Here is a 15,807-nt window from a genome sequence, read left to right as displayed (position 1 = left end):
GCGCTTTCAATAGTGAGTATTATTTTTTGTGTTTAGAAACCCAGCAGAGCAGAAACTGATATTTTTATCGGTTCGAAGTGTGTGTGTGTTTCTGAGAACGAGTACGTAGGTGTCATTGATGTGGCAACCCTTTCCTCATAGTGCTCAGAACACGTTTCATCATACAGCTACTGTACAAGGGGTTTGAAGAAAAACGAAAACTCTTCCTGTGCTGTTTAGTGTCATTTTCATTATGAGGCATTCGTAGCTGCTCTGCCAGTTTAAGATGGTCATCAGGAAAGGCTTTCCACTCTGCTTATTCACAAAGAGAATATCGTTTTGTTTCACCGATACTGAGTAGTAGTAGTAACCTTTTTGTCTTAGTTGTATACGGAATAAAGCATGACAAGCTGGTGTGTGGTGTGTTACCACTACAAAGTTGATTAGTTTCCTGCAACCCCAGTTCCAAAAAAAAAAAAAAAAACCTTGGGACGCTGTGTAAAACTGTAAATAAAAACAGAATGCAAATCATGGAAACTCTAGGTTTCATTGAAAATAGTACAAAGACACCACATCAAATGTTGAAACTGAGAAATATTATTGCTTTTTGAAAAATATATGCTCATTTTGAATTTGATGTCAGCAACACGTTTCCAAAAGGTTGGGACAGGGGCGTGTTTACCACTGTGTTTCATTTCATCATCTCTACTTTTAACAACACTGTAAACGTTTGGGAACTGAGGAGACCAGTTGCTGTAGTTTTGAAAGAGAAATGTCGTCCCATTCTTACCTGATATACAATTTGAGTTGCTCAACAGTTCGGGGTCTCCTTTGTTGTATTCTGCGCTTCATGATGCACCAAATGTTTTAAACGCGAGACAGGTCTGGACTGCAGGCAGGCCAGTTTAGCACCCGGACTCTCTTACTACAGAGCCATGCAGTTTTAATATGTGCAGAAAGCGGTTTGGGATTGTCTCGCTGAAAGAAGGAATGCCTTCACTGAAAAAGATTTTGTCTGGATGGCAGCATATTGCTCTGAGACATGTTTGTATCATTCAGCATTAATGATGCCTTCCCAGATGTACAAGCTCCCCATGTCATGTGCACTAATGCACCGTCATACCATCACAGACGCTGGCTTTTGAACTGTGCACTGATGACAAGCCGGATGGTCGCTCTCCTCTTTAGCCTGGAGGACGTGGTGTCCATGATTTCTAAAAAGAATTTCTACTTTTGAGTCGTCAGACCTCGGGACAATTTTCCACTTCGCCTCAGTCCATCATAAAAGAGCTCGGGCCCAGAGAAGGTGGCGGTGTTTCTGGATATTGTTTATATCTGGTTTGAACTTGCATTTGTAGATGCAGTAATGAACTCTTTTCACAGACGATGGTTTTCTGAAGTGTTCCTGAGCCCATACAGCGATTTCCACTCCAGACACGTGTCTGCTTTTAATGCAGTGTCTCCTGAGGGCCTGAAGATCACAGGCATCCAGTGTCCATTTTCAGCCTTGTCTCTTGCATACAGAGATTTCTCCAGATTCTCGGAATCTGTTAATGATATTATGGACCATTTGATGATGTGATCCACAAATTCTTTGCAGTTTTACATTGAGGAACGTTATTCTTAAGTTGTTGCACTGTTTGCCCACGCAGTCTTTCACAGAGCGGTGAACCCCGCCCCATCTTTACTTCTGAGAGACTCCGCCTCTCTGGGATGCTTTTTTTATACCCAGTCATGTTACTGACCGGGCGGCACGGTGGTGTAGTGGTTAGCGCTGTCGCCTCACAGCAAGAAGGTCCTGGGTTCGAGCCCCGTGGCCGGCGAGGGCCTTTCTGTGTGGAGTTTGCATGTTCTCCCCGTGTCCGTGTGGGTTTCCTCCGGGTGCTCCGGTTTCCCCCACAGTCCAAAGATATGCAGGTTAGGTTAACTGGTGACTCTAAATTGACCGTAGGTGTGAATGTGAGTGTGAATGGTTGTCTGTGTCTATGTGTCAGCCCTGTGATGACCTGGCGACTTGTCCAGGGTGTACCCCGCCTTTCGCCCGTAGTCAGCTGGGATAGGCTCCAGCTTGCCTGCGACCCTGTAGAACAGGATAAAGCGGCTACAGATAATGAGATGAAATGTTACTGACCTGTTGCCAATCAACTAAATTAGTTTTTCTTTTTTCTGAGCATTACACGACTTTTTCAGTCCAAACAGTGTCCCAACCTTTTTTGGAATTGGGGTTGTACAGTATAATAGTGTATCTCGAGGTCTTTTATTCCTCTTCCGTCACACCAGTTTGCCAGCAGTTTTTGTTTTATTTGAAAAAGAACGACACATTTGTACTTTTTATCCATTTATAGTTATGTTTAATGTTGTGGAAGGGGGGGAAACTTTTTAAGATGAGCCAAAAAAAAAAAAGTCAGCTTGTCTGATTTCTTACAAAGCGGCTGACGCCGGAGTCGTCTTCCATCACTGCTACGGTAAATAAACCTGTCTTTAAAGAATATCAACACTTGGGTACATTTTTAAAACTCCTTTATCTGCAGTGTTTCTTTGAATGAGCTGTTTATATAAAAACAATAACCGACTAGAACGAGAGCATTGATGTAAACCTGTGATTTGTCTTGCAGCTCGAACTTGTATCGAAAAGCACTGTGGCTTTGAATTAGTTTCCTGTTGTTTAGTAATGAGGGTTTTTTTGGTTTGTTTTTTCTGTTTTTTTTTTTTTTTTTTCGAAGTCTATGGTGCACCACTGCTGGCTGGTGTGTGTGTGTGTGTGTGTGTGTGTGTGTGTGTAATATCTGCAGCTCTTGTCAGTGTCTGCTGTGTTTGTGTGTGTCTACAGGTCCCCCTGGTTACAGATGGAGAGACTACGGTGCCCTGGCCATCATCATGGCAGGAATGGCCTTTGGCTTCCATCACCTGTACCGCGTAAGTTCCTGCATGACCTGAAACGTCCCCATGGTTATGATATTTTAAAAAAGAAAAGATTCTGGTTTTCTTTTCTATACGTTGCCTACAAGAGCCAAGGATCTCGGGCGAGGTTCCCGTTTGTGGGTAATTTACCAACAGACTTGGACAGAGCGCTGCGTGTCGTACATCACCCTGTCTGCTTTGCGTCATGCGCATGAGCTCATCTCGAGCACGTTTTCTCTCCACTTTTCCTTTACGGAAAAACTCAGCGCCAGCACACGTCCTTTGATTCGAACGCTAAGGGGAGACCCTGTTAGTCAAGACTCGTAATCCCACACCAGCCACAGGGGCATGTGGACTCCATTACCCTGTTTTATAGCAGGCCGAGTATGGAGGTTGGAGTACTCGCATGGCGTCATGCTCAGGATGAGGGGATGCCTGTTACCATGCGCATGCTGGCGTGTGCGCGCACCTTCAAAACAGCCACTTCAGTTAGACGCCTCTGCTGCTGTCAGCGTACACGCAGCTCTGTAAACCTCTCACGGCTCTGCAGCGATATAACAGACGTTAATAATAGTTTGGGAAGAACTGCACAGGGAGCCGTTTTTTCCACATGAGATCTGTGTCATGTCTCTCGGTATTGTGGAATTTCTGTTTTTTCACCGTACTTGTACTCATGATGCTGTTCCAATCCCACTGAACACCCAACAAACACTTCTTACGCACTGTACACGCAAAGAATAAATCATCACCGTGTGCTGCAGTAATAGGAAAATAATCCCTGGTACAAAGCAACATAGTTACTGTTTCCACCTTGGGATGATTGTTTTCCTAGAACAACATGCTCTGAACAAGGATCGTGGTGTGTGTGTGTGTGTTTGTTTGGTTTTTTACTAAATAACCTTGTGCTTTTAACACACAATGTGAAACATCGCAAACTAAGTTACTTCTCGTTATTGCTTGCATTATGACAGCTATAATTATAACAGTAGTTCCTGTACCAGCTTCTCTCTCTCTCTCTCTCTCTCTCTCTCTCTCTGTCGGTGTCTCTCTTTCTGTCTTTCTCTCTCTCATTCCCCCTCTCTCACCCTGTATCTCTCTCTCATTCCCCTCTCTCTCACCCTATCTTTCTCATTCCCCCTCTCTTTCTCCCCTCACCCTGTATCTCTCTCTCATTCCCCCCTCTCTCACCCTATCTTTCTCATTCCCCCTCTCTTTCTCCCCCTCACCCTGTGTCTCTCTCATTCCCCCCTCTCACCCTATCTTTCTCTCTCATTCTCTCCCTCACCCTATCTTTCTCATTCCCCCCCTCTCTCTCTCACCCTATCTTTCTCATTCCCCCTCTCTCTCTCACCCTATCTTTCTCATTCCCCCTCTCTTTCTCCCCCTCACCCTGTGTCTCTCTCATTCCCCCCTCTCACCCTATCTTTCTCTCTCATTCTCTCCCTCACCCTATCTTTCTCATTCCCCCCCTCTCTCTCTCACCCTATCTTTCTCATTCCCCCTCTCTCTCTCACCCTATCTTTCTCATTCCCCCTCTCTTTCTCCCCCTCACCCTGTATCTCTCTCTCATTCCCCTCTCTCTCACCCTATCTTTCTCATTCCCCCTCTCTTTCTCCCCCTCACCCTGTATCTCTCTCTCATTCCCCCCTCTCTCACCCTATCTTTCTCATTCCCCCTCTCTTTCTCCCCCTCACCCTGTGTCTCTCTCATTCCCCCCTCTCACCCTATCTTTCTCTCTCATTCTCTCCCTCACCCTATCTTTCTCATTCCCCCTCTCTCTCTCACCCTATCTTTCTCATTCCCTCTCTCTCTCTCTCACCCTATCTTTCTCATTCCCCCTCTCTCTCTCACCCTATCTTTCTCATTCTCCCTCTCTCTCACCCTGTCTTTCTCTCTCATTCCCCCTCTTTCTCCCCCCTCACCCTATCTCTCATTCCCCCTCTCTCCCCCTCACCCTATCTCTCATTCCCCCTCTCTTTCTCACCCTATCTCTCATTCCCCCTCTCTTTCTCACCCTCTCTCATTCCCCCTCTCTTTCTCCCCCTCACCCTATCTCTCATTCCCCCTCTCTTTCTCCCCCTCACCCTATCTTTCTCTTTCTCATTCCCCCTCTCTCCCCCTCTCTCACCCTGTATCTCTTTCTCATTCCCCCTCTCTCACCCTGTATCTCTTTCTCATTCCCCCTCTCTCACCCTATCTTTCTCATTCCCCCTCTCTCACCCTATCTTTCTCATTCCCCCTCTCTCACCCTATCTTTCTCATTCCCCCTCTCTCACCCTATCTTTCTCATTCCCCCTCTCACCCTGTATCTCTCTCTCTCATTCCCCCTCTCTCACCCTATCTTTCTCTTTCTCATTCCCCCTCTCTCCCCCTCACCCTGTATCTCTCTCTCATTCCCCCTCTTTCTCACCCTATCTTTCTCATTCCCCCTCTTTCTCACCCTATCTTTCTCTTTCTCATTCCCCCTCTCTTTCTCGCCCTCTCACCCTATCTTCCTCTCTCTCATATTCCCCCTCTCTTTCTCCCCCCACCCTATCTTTCTCTCTCTCTTATCTTGCCCTCCCCCTCTCTCACCATCTGTCATATTCCCCCTCTTTCTCCTCCTCCTCTCACCCCATCTCTCGTTCTCTCTCTCATCTCTCTATCTCTCGCCCTCCCCCTCTCTCACCCCATCTCGCTATCTCTCTCCCGCTTCTCCCCTCCCCCCTTCTGTCGCTGTCTGAGTGTCTCTCTTTTTCTCTGTCTGTCTCTCTTTCTCTCTCACCCCATCCCCCCTTTCCCCTCTCTCTCTGTCAGTGTCTCTCTCTCTCCCTCTCTCTGTCTTTCTCTCGCTCTCTCTTTTTAATAAGATTAAAAATAACTTTTCATGTTAATGAGAAAGCATGAAGCACAAAGTCATCAAGACTTTGAAATTTCGCTGATTACTGTTACAAAGTACTGACACTAGACTCCTTCCATAGATATCTTTACAAAAACTTGGGTCATATCAACAATATTTGTAATCTGCATATTATTATTAGTCTTAAGCTACGGTCACCCTACAGCTCGTGATGCTTTGCGATGGGTTTTCGATGAAAAATGAGGCGTTTTATTGGCAATGCATGACTATGTACAGGGGAACTAAACATTGTGGTCACACAGCAGGCAAACACTTGACTGTCACGCCTTCACTCGCTCACGGAGCACGCTGTGCACGCTCTTGGGACCCAGCCGTTATGGGGAAACACCTGATCCTGATTTGAGCGCAATCAGCACACGCGTGTCAGGATGCTGTTTTCACAGAGACTTTGCAAAGTATTATCACTGTCGCATATATTTCTTGCAATGTTTATGACTCGGGTTAAATACTCTGCTATATGGGTCTTCTAAAAAAAATAATAATAAAAAAACACTTCCTGCACTTCCATCCATCAATCACCGCAGACCTGAAAAGATTACTTCGGAAAGTCTCTGTGAAAACAGCGTGCTTGTATGCATGTGCTGATTGCACTCAAATCAGCATCAGGTGTGTCCCATAACGACTGGGTCCCAAGCACGCTCAGAACGCACTCCGAAGGATCCCTGAAGGTAAATGCACTTTTTAAGTCTCAGCGAAGGTTAAGCTGTGCCTCGCCACTGTGTTAATGAGGCTCCCACGAGCATCAGGGGCATGGATTCGAGACAAATATATCTCAAGAGGCTCAATAAAGATTCCCCAGGCTTCAAGAAGTATTCCCAAACCCATCTGCAAGTATTCGCTGCTTAGTTTGCCAGTGAAAACATTGCAACCAAATTTCAATAAAATTTTTCGCAACATTTTTGGCCACTCATGAGGCGGAGACGCACCAAAAAACAACTCAAGAAGCTCGGAGAACATTCGCCGTGCATCACACAATCGGTGGCGATGATGCCTTTTTTTTTTTTTAATCCCCCGCTGGCCAAAAGGCCTGAAGGGGAATTACGTCGTGGTGATGTCCGTTCATCCGTCCCGGGAAGGGCGCTCACCTTCTGAAATCAACTCCTCTCACAATTTGTGGAGGAATTTCACCAAACTTGGCAAAAGGCTTTGTTATATGACCGTTATATGCAGATTGAAATTTTGTTTAATTTGGGTAAATTTTCCCAGAGTTATGCTCTTGATTATTAACAAACTTTGGCAATTTCATCAAGGTGTGCTCGCTTTCTGGAATCAACTTCCTTCACAATTTTTATTATCCCCCGCTGGCCGAAAGGCCCGAACGAGGATTATGTCGTCGTGGTGTCCGTTCATCCGTCCCGGGAAGGGTACTCACCTTCTGAAATCAACTCCTGTAGGTTCCAGATGTGTTTTTTTTTTTTTTTTTTTTTTTTTTAAATCACAAAACCCAGTTATCAGATGGTGTATTAGTAGTGTAAAAAAAAAAAGTTCAAAAGCGTGCATTTCTCTTTTTAATGGGATATAAATGTTATACCGAGGGTGGGGCGATATAACTGAGAAAATATCATGATAAAATGTTTCATTTCAGTCGATATGGGGGGTGATTTGGTATTTTAATGACAGTGAGAAAAAAGGCTGAATTCAGTCACTTTTTTACTTTAAACGCTTTACTATTACCGACAGTTTCCTCATTGCCTGCACAGTGATTCCCACACGTAGGCTCAACGTTACTTATGAAAAGAGTCCGTTTTGCTGAAGCTTGCGGTTGTTGCTGATGGATAGCATGCGCGATTTACGAAGTAGCTCGAGCAGAAAAGATTCTAATCTGCACAAGCGGCGCGAATTCCAAACCGTGCAAGAGAAGCAGAGACCCATGCGATTCAAAATCGCAGACAGGAGAGCATTTTTGTGGCAGCAGGTAATGCAGGCCCTTTCCTCCAGCTACCACCCCAAGTATATTTAAGACCTGTGGGGAAACACTGCTCATTTTCTCACTCCACGCTGGTTCGCATTTAAGCGACAGTATCGAACAGTCTGTCGAATAATTTTCTTATTGCTCTTGATGAAGTGTATATTGATGGTCCATATCGCTATCATTTTATTGCCCAGGCCTAATATTACTTTTTAGTTTAAAGGGGTACCAAATATAATATATACAGTTGCTGATGTGACAAAGTAACGTATTCTTAAGTATTCTATCAAATTTATATACTAGAAAACAACGAAATATCTTGGTAATTGTAAATATAATAGTCGGTACGCTAAACGGCACAAGAGTCGCCATTTTTAAAAGACCGTGACGTCAGCGCTACCCACTGCACTAGGAGAGAAGCGTGTAATCATGGCGTCGGGCGCATCAAGTGAAAGCGACGGCTCTGTCGAATCGTACGAAGAGATCCCGCAAGACACACTGCAAGCAGGCTATGGCTTAGAAGGGTACCAGTTTGTGTAGCCGATCACTTACAATTCATCCTACTTTCCGATTCACACGTGCTATTCCCAACCTCAATGAGCCAACACAACTGGGCACATACATACGTCATGAGTGTTATGCAGAGAAAATGAACGTGCATTCTGATTGGATAAAATTAATATCATGGCGGGCTGTTCAAACTGCGGAAATAGTTTGCTCGAGCTACTTTCAAAACACTATAACTTTCCAACCTTAGAACAAAAAACTTTTGTAAGTCTTGAATAAGGTTCGTTAATGTGTGTTTTATTGTTATATTTACTCTATATATTGCCCTCTGTTCCCCTTTAAATACACAGGTGATTATCGGAAATCGCATGCGCTGATTGGTCGAAAAATTCTGACTATTTCTCGATAACCACCTCGAGCAATTCGGCAAAATGGCTGCTAACTGCTTCGTCACCGTAAGCGAGGAAGAATTAAAAACGATGAAAGAAAATACTGTTCCTAAAAGCACTAAAGATGCTACGAAGTTTGGTCGGAAACTATTCAAAGGTAACGTGGAATTGGGATTTATTTTATCTGTTTCAAAACAAAGTATTTGATGCGACTCGGCGTAGATAAGTGACACAAGTCCGCAACGGACCATTATTACATTTGCATGCCGCTTTTGAAGTTTGAAATAATTTTTTTTTAATACGATTTTTCAAAAATAATCACCTGTGTATTTATACTGAAACAATTCTCCACCTCAGGCTCGGTGAATATCGGTGATTTATTATACATGCAGGACACTTTTTTGATGGAATAAAATCATTTATTCTCTTCCCTTTTAGCAGGTTTCATTCATTTGGTTTGATAGCATGCGATATTATCATATCATATATAATGCCACTCTACCCAATGGAGAATGAGCGTGCAATATTGTTACAATATTGCACGTTGTCAAGACAACACAATGTCACAAGTCAGAGCTCATGCAAAGATCCAATGAGACAACTTTTCTGCTGCACGTGCGCACGATCGTTTTTGTCCGCCGGGAAAAAAAGAGATGACGAGGCTAATCCAGTGCTAAATTGAAACTAAAACTAAAGACGTGCTGAACACCCGAAAGGCTACCAAAGCTTCATTATATATTCTTCGCACATATTTACAAGAGAAAAACATACCAACGGACACCGAAAAACTGGAAAAGAGACACATCGGAGATGTAAAATTTCTAAGCTAGTGAGTGACTGTGACCATTTGTAAACAAACATGGTCGCGAGGTTTCCTTCGTTAAAAGTGGACGATTTTGAGAGAATTTTGGCTGCCAGGTCGCTCGGTTGTGTGTAGTTGTCGATGTTGAGTTTTAAAGTAACTAAGTAAATTGCACAGGGAAACAAATAATATTCAGCTTGACTGCGCTAGAATTACCATTGGCCTTCGCTAACACTACACCAGCTGGAAGGTAACTGGACTGCTGCGCTAACAGCACCAAGTCGCGGCTAAGTGAGCACTGGCCTTTGAGAATGCTGATATGAATAGTGTGTATGTATATATATATATATATATATATATATATATATATATATATATATGTGTATGTCCAGACTGACAAACAGATCCTGGCTAACCAACCGGACATAGTGGTGATGGACAAAGAGCAGAAGAGGGTGGTGGTGATAGATGTGGCGATCCCAGCTGACGCCAACATCAGGAAGAAGGAACATGAGAAAATTGAGAAGTATCAAGGGTTGAAAGAGCAGCTGGAACGGATGTGGAAGGTCAAGGGTTGCGTGGTCCCCGTGGTAGTGGGGGCACTTGGGGCAGTAACCCCCAAACTGGGAGAGTGGCTCCAGCAAATCCCAGGAACAACATCTGAAGCCTCAGTCCAGAAGAGCGCAGTCCTAGGAACATCGAAGATACTGCGCAGAACCCTCAAACTCCCAGGCCTCTGGTAGAGGACCCGAGCTTGAGGATGACATGGATACCCCCCCCGGGGGTGAGAAGGAGTTTTTTATATATATAAGTGCTGTCAAAAATGTCGCGTTATTAACGCGTTAACTTGACTCAATTTTAACGGCGATAATTTTTTTTATCGCGAGATTAACACTCTGTGACATGATGTAGGTTTTTCATAAGCTTTTGAAACTGGCAGGAACTTGGAACAGAAAAACGATAGCAGCTAGACTGTAATGCCACGCACAGCCAGAGTCCTCTGCCCTCCTCCCCCAAAGAACCAGCGTGGGCAGGGCGCGCTAGTAGAGATGGGATTTATGGCTCTTTGATGGGATCCGCATCTTTGTGAGCCGTTCTTTGAAAAGAGCCGTTCAAAAGACTGGCTCATTTGGCTCTTTTTAAATATTTCTTCAGTTTTAAGAAGACAGCGTCTAAAGAAGCCAGATCCCTCTGAACTGTAAACTCAATGCTATCCCAGAAATCCTTCCTGTAATATGCAAATTTGGCCGCCTCTGATTGGACAGCGCGACGCATCAACAGGCAGAAAGTGTAAAAGTACAAAATGTGTTAAGTGAGCTGAAACAGTAAAGATCAGATTCAATGCAATATTTATCAACGAACAACTTAAAGTTAATATAATAGTGTACTTTATATTATAATCAAGCATGTCAAGCCTACCGTCACTGTGAGTTGTAGACTAACTCAAGCAGTAGATCACTTCACTCATGGTTCTTTTACTAGCACTGGTGCTCGGCTTAGGTTTCACGTTGCAGTGGCTGTGTCAAGACGTGTTATGCTTTGCAATAAAAATAACATTGGTACAAAGCAAGCCCATTCACTTTTTTATGCTAAGAGAATTACAATGTTTTTTCATGTGACAAAAATGTGCGATTAAATTGCGATTAATCACGAGTTAACTATGACAGTCGCGACATTAATCGCGATTAAATATTTTAATCGCTTGACAGCACTTTTTTATATATATATATATATATATATATATATATATATATATATATATATTAGGGCTGTCAAATGATTGAAATCTTTAATCGCAATTAATCTCATAAAATTATGTAGTTAATCGCGATTAATCGCAAAAAAATCTTTAAGCATCTGTTTAAATTGTACTCAAATACATTTCTACATCAGAGCAAACATGTGAATATATGCTCTGATGCTCCATGTCAATTATAAGGCTCATCTTCTCTATGATAGACAATATATCGGCCTAATGCACAAATATTTGGCATTCGGGTTTTGATATTAGATCTAGGCATGCAGCATATTCTTTCCAATGTAGCCTATCAGACATCTGTTGGGCATACTGTAGGCTATGTGCAAAATACGATTTGGAGGGCTGCAAGCTACACTTCGAAGAGCAAAGAGGAAGTAGTTTGACTCCTGCAAGTTCATTCAAGTGAAGCAGTAGGCTATTTGGAAATCGCTAGGCTACCTACAATCTACAGGTGGAGAAAAGGGAATGTGCGCATTCCCGATCGTAGCCCATCAGATATCAACACATTTCACCCGGTAAAGTGAAAGTAAACGGAACTCGCACCGCATCGCATATGCAGACTACAATTTAACTGACCATGTTGCGGGTTTATTTGACAAGTTGTAGAGCTACGTTTTACCACAAAGTTAATGTTATAACTAGCTTTATTTTGCATGCTAGTCACCCGTGAAAATCTGCATTGTTCCTTACCAAGATGAGCCCAATTCACTTGTTTAAATACCCTGCAATAACGCCGTCATTTTTTTTTTAATCGCGATCAAATTAAATTGCGTTAACGCACTAATAACGCGTTAACTTTGACAGCCCTCCCTTCGCATGTTTGTAAACAAACCAACCGTTGCCAGGATGCGCGCGCAGCCTGGACTCAGAAACAATGGCGCTGCCCATAGACCGGCATTATGAGCTGTCAGATTATGCAAAACAATTGTCGTTACGAGATCGAGAATGCTACATAAATAAGTTAACTCTAACAAGTGCACATCGCCTACCGGATCCGTATTTAATTAAAGAGTGGACGGATGATGTTAGTAAGTTCCCTGGTATACAATGGCCAGATATATACTCGTACCTTATTGACAAGACTTCAGTGTACACCCACGAAAAACTTCGTGCCTACAAGTCTTTAGACGCATATGATTATGTGCGGGCATGTACAACTTGATTAACAATGGGACATTCATATTCATTTTGTTTTAATCAAATTATGCCAGTGATGTGATGGCAATGTGGCTTTAGCTACAACAGCAAATACCAACACTAAACAGCAATGTGCAGGAGGTGATGGCATGAAAGGAATGATAGTGTAAAGAGTGCAGCTAAGAGAAATCAGAGCTGCGTAAAAAGCGAGAGGCAGAGAGCAGAAATGAAACTGAACGGGGCGGGAGCTAGGTTAGGGCAGTCAACGTAAGTTGGCATTTAGAGTGAGGGCACACAATTTTACCTTTCCATCCTTGCTTTAAAATTGTGATTTTCGGCATACACAAATAACGATGGCACAAAATCTGGACTGCTTGAGTCAAGCGAGACCTCTCCTACAAACACAATTGCATGCAAAGCTAAGTTAACATGCTAACAATATTCATTACATTGTGTAACTATGACCCAGCTAATCAGACAAACGTTACCAAAGTATTTTGCTACATCAATAAACGAAGACTAGAAAGAATAAAAAAGAAAGATTTAATAAATATCCTGATCTTACCTGTGATGAAGTGGGCGCTGCAAACCCACGCATTTTTGATAGTGCTTTCATCCCAGTCTACACGTTTGATGGTTTGTAGCCATAGACGTCGGCAATTATTTTTTTTTGGAATGGGTGAGATCCTGCTGGAATTCTGAACATTTTAACCCCGTCACTGCTACGATTCTGACACCCGACAACACAACAACTAGACGTCGCTGAGTCTTTTTTGGGTCCAGGCTGCGCGCGCAATTTCCGCTTACGTATGAATGACGTGTACTGCGAAGGGGTCTATATCAGTGGTTCTCAAACTTTTTTCACCAAGTACCACCTCAGAAAATACTTGGCTCTCCAAGTACCACCATAATGACCAACATTAAAATACAGTAGCGTAGTAGGTCTAAGTATTCATTAAAAACAAGGCGGAGGTTTTATTTAACAAGTATATTTAATATTGTTGGCCACTGTAACATTACACACAGTACTTTGAACAGTAACACTGTGTTTAAATATAGGAAAATAAAACACTGTACTTAAATAATGAATCAAATAAAATTAATTGCACATAAAAGTGAAATAAACATTGTACTAAAATAAATCAAGCTGTATGGCGAAATATCTACTGTTCTTAATGCGCTCAATCAGTGTCTTTTTAACATCGTCAGCCATGTCGTTTATTCTCCTTGACACGGTGTCATTTGAAAGCGGCACCAAGTTTAACTCTCTGGCAGCTTTCTCTCCACACATGATACGCGTCATCTCTTTGGCTAATGGCAAACACAGCAGTTCCCCGATTGTGTGCGGCTTACCGGCTCTGGCGATCAGGAGGCTGGCACGATATGAAGCTTCCTGTGCTTTGGCTACGGGTGTACCATAGGACAGAATGGTGGACTTGGACTGCTTCAGTTCATCACGTTTTCGTAAAAAAAAAAATCCATTGGTTTGTCCTTTAGTGCTGTGTGTTTGGTTGTAAGATGCCGTTTGAGATGCGATGGTTTCATGGACTCATTGCTCAGAACGTCCTCGCATACAACACACTGCGGCCTGGGCAGCTCCTCTGTCCCGCTCCAAATGAATCCCAGTTTTATGTATTTTTCGTCATACTTCCTCCTCACTGGTTTCTGCCGTTTGCTAGCAGTTCTGGGGCTGGTTTTGCCACTGTCGTTAGCATCCGTGCTCGGCTCACACACGTCCTCTTCAGTTCTCCCTCTCTCCTGATCCACGCTCCCATTCGCGGATTTAAGCCACGACAGTAATTTTGTCCTACTCGTCATAATTAGCAAAGCCTTTTCCACCTTTTCCCATCACAGCCTAGTCTACCAATGGCGGATAACCGTCTGTCAGCGGAACCGGCGGGAATGCGTACATACGCTACGTATGGCTACCCAGAAGCACTTGCAAACTTTTTTTTTAAATTATTAACTTAATTTGTATTTCCTTTCATTTTCTTGTCATCGGTTGATAAGATATTTTCATCCATTCGGATATTATGGATAGTATTTCACTTTTTTTTTAAATTTATATTTAATTAAGTGATTCTTTGGCGTACCACTAGAATGGAGCCCGCGTACCACAGTTTGAGAATCTCTGGTCTATATAATATTGACTAGCTTTTTTCGTGGTATTTCAGATATATTCCCTTTAACTCATCTTCGATTCGTTCAGTATCATGCTAGTTGAATGGAACATATCTGATATACCCTGAAAAAAAGCCAGCCAATATTATTTAAATAACAACCTCGACTTCATCTCGGTTATTATTCACCGATATTCACGTCGCCTTTGGTGGGAAAAATTAAGCATAACCACCCTGTTCCTTTATAACGGCCATTAATCTATTTATATCATTTTAGACCTTTTTAAACTGGGCACGTTAAATAAATAAAATAAGAACCCAGTTTTTTTTTTTTTTTTTTTTGTCTTGTTGCACGATATAGCCTCATTACATTTTTAACCTCTGAATAGAAATCTGTTTGTGTATAAATTGCAGTATAGACTTAGTGTTTTTTCCGTTCGGAAGGTGTGCAAACTTTTGCTTTCGTTCTGGGTCTGTGAAATTATTTCTGACCGAATTTGATTATTACTTTGAGTTTTAGGTTGAAACATTGGAGCATGCTTTAAGTATGTTAGTTTCGAGCCTGTTCTTTTATTTTCAAGCCCCCTTTTTTTTTTCTTTTCTCACCAGACTGTTTCGTGTGTGTGTGTGTGTGTGTGTGTGTGTTGACATGGTTAGGTGGTATTCCCTGGTGTGAGTGCTCACACTGCTGTCATATCACAGGAGCGGCGTGCCAGTGCCACCATATGCCCCGCACTGGGCCCATCCTTTATTTATGCTATAGAGCACGGTGTAAACATCACTCGCAGCAGCCCTCTTATTAATTACCCCAGCGCTGACAGCCATTTAATCTTTTTCAACTTAAAAGTGTTTATTACTTTTGCCAGTGTCAACAACGCTCAGGCTGCTGTGAAACCTGGCCGGACCAACTGTTCCTCTCCAGCAGACAAAAGGCCTGACGTGCTTGTAGCTCTCAGCAGGACCTCCTGTTCCAGTTCCCGTTCATCTCGCGCTCCTGAGCACTGTGTGGTCGGGGGGTAAAGGGGAGGGGGGAAAAAAAAAAAAAACCCTTACACATACTCTGTCTTAAAAGAGTCAGCGAGCCCAGGGATGCGTTAGCCCTCCGACCCACTGGCTCATCCACTGTGTATGAACGTGTTGTTGAACAAGGCTTAACTCTGACATGCAATTGTGCTCACAAGGTGACACGTCGGAATGGAGCAGCCAGGCTGTGGGCAAAAAGGCTTAATGAAGTTGAACCCAAAGTCATGCCCCGTTGCTTAATTCCTGGCCTGCTTGTCAGCTATTGAGTCAAATTGTTGAGGATGAAGTGAGCAAACCACAAGATTTTTCCAGAGGGAACAGGAGGAGGCGGAAAAGACTCTTTAGAGCAAAGCGTATTAATTACAATTCGCAGCATCTAACG

At 43.1% G+C, this 15,807-nt stretch overlaps 1 protein-coding gene across 1 annotated transcript in view; it reads left to right on the top strand.

Moving 5' to 3' along the window:
• The window catches only part of pex14 (peroxisomal biogenesis factor 14), a 315,467-nt gene that overhangs the window by 219,198 nt on the left and 80,462 nt on the right, over positions 1-15,807 (top strand). The window contains exon 5 of the mRNA XM_060938413.1: positions 2,810-2,895. Within this exon, the coding sequence (XP_060794396.1) occupies positions 2,810-2,895 (86 nt within the window). The remainder of the gene's footprint in view (positions 1-2,809; positions 2,896-15,807) is intronic.

Source organism: Neoarius graeffei, chromosome 13, assembly GCF_027579695.1.
Source record: "Neoarius graeffei isolate fNeoGra1 chromosome 13, fNeoGra1.pri, whole genome shotgun sequence".
NCBI classification, from domain to species: domain Eukaryota; kingdom Metazoa; phylum Chordata; class Actinopteri; order Siluriformes; family Ariidae; genus Neoarius; species Neoarius graeffei.
This window is presented reverse-complemented; position numbering and strand designations above follow the sequence as displayed.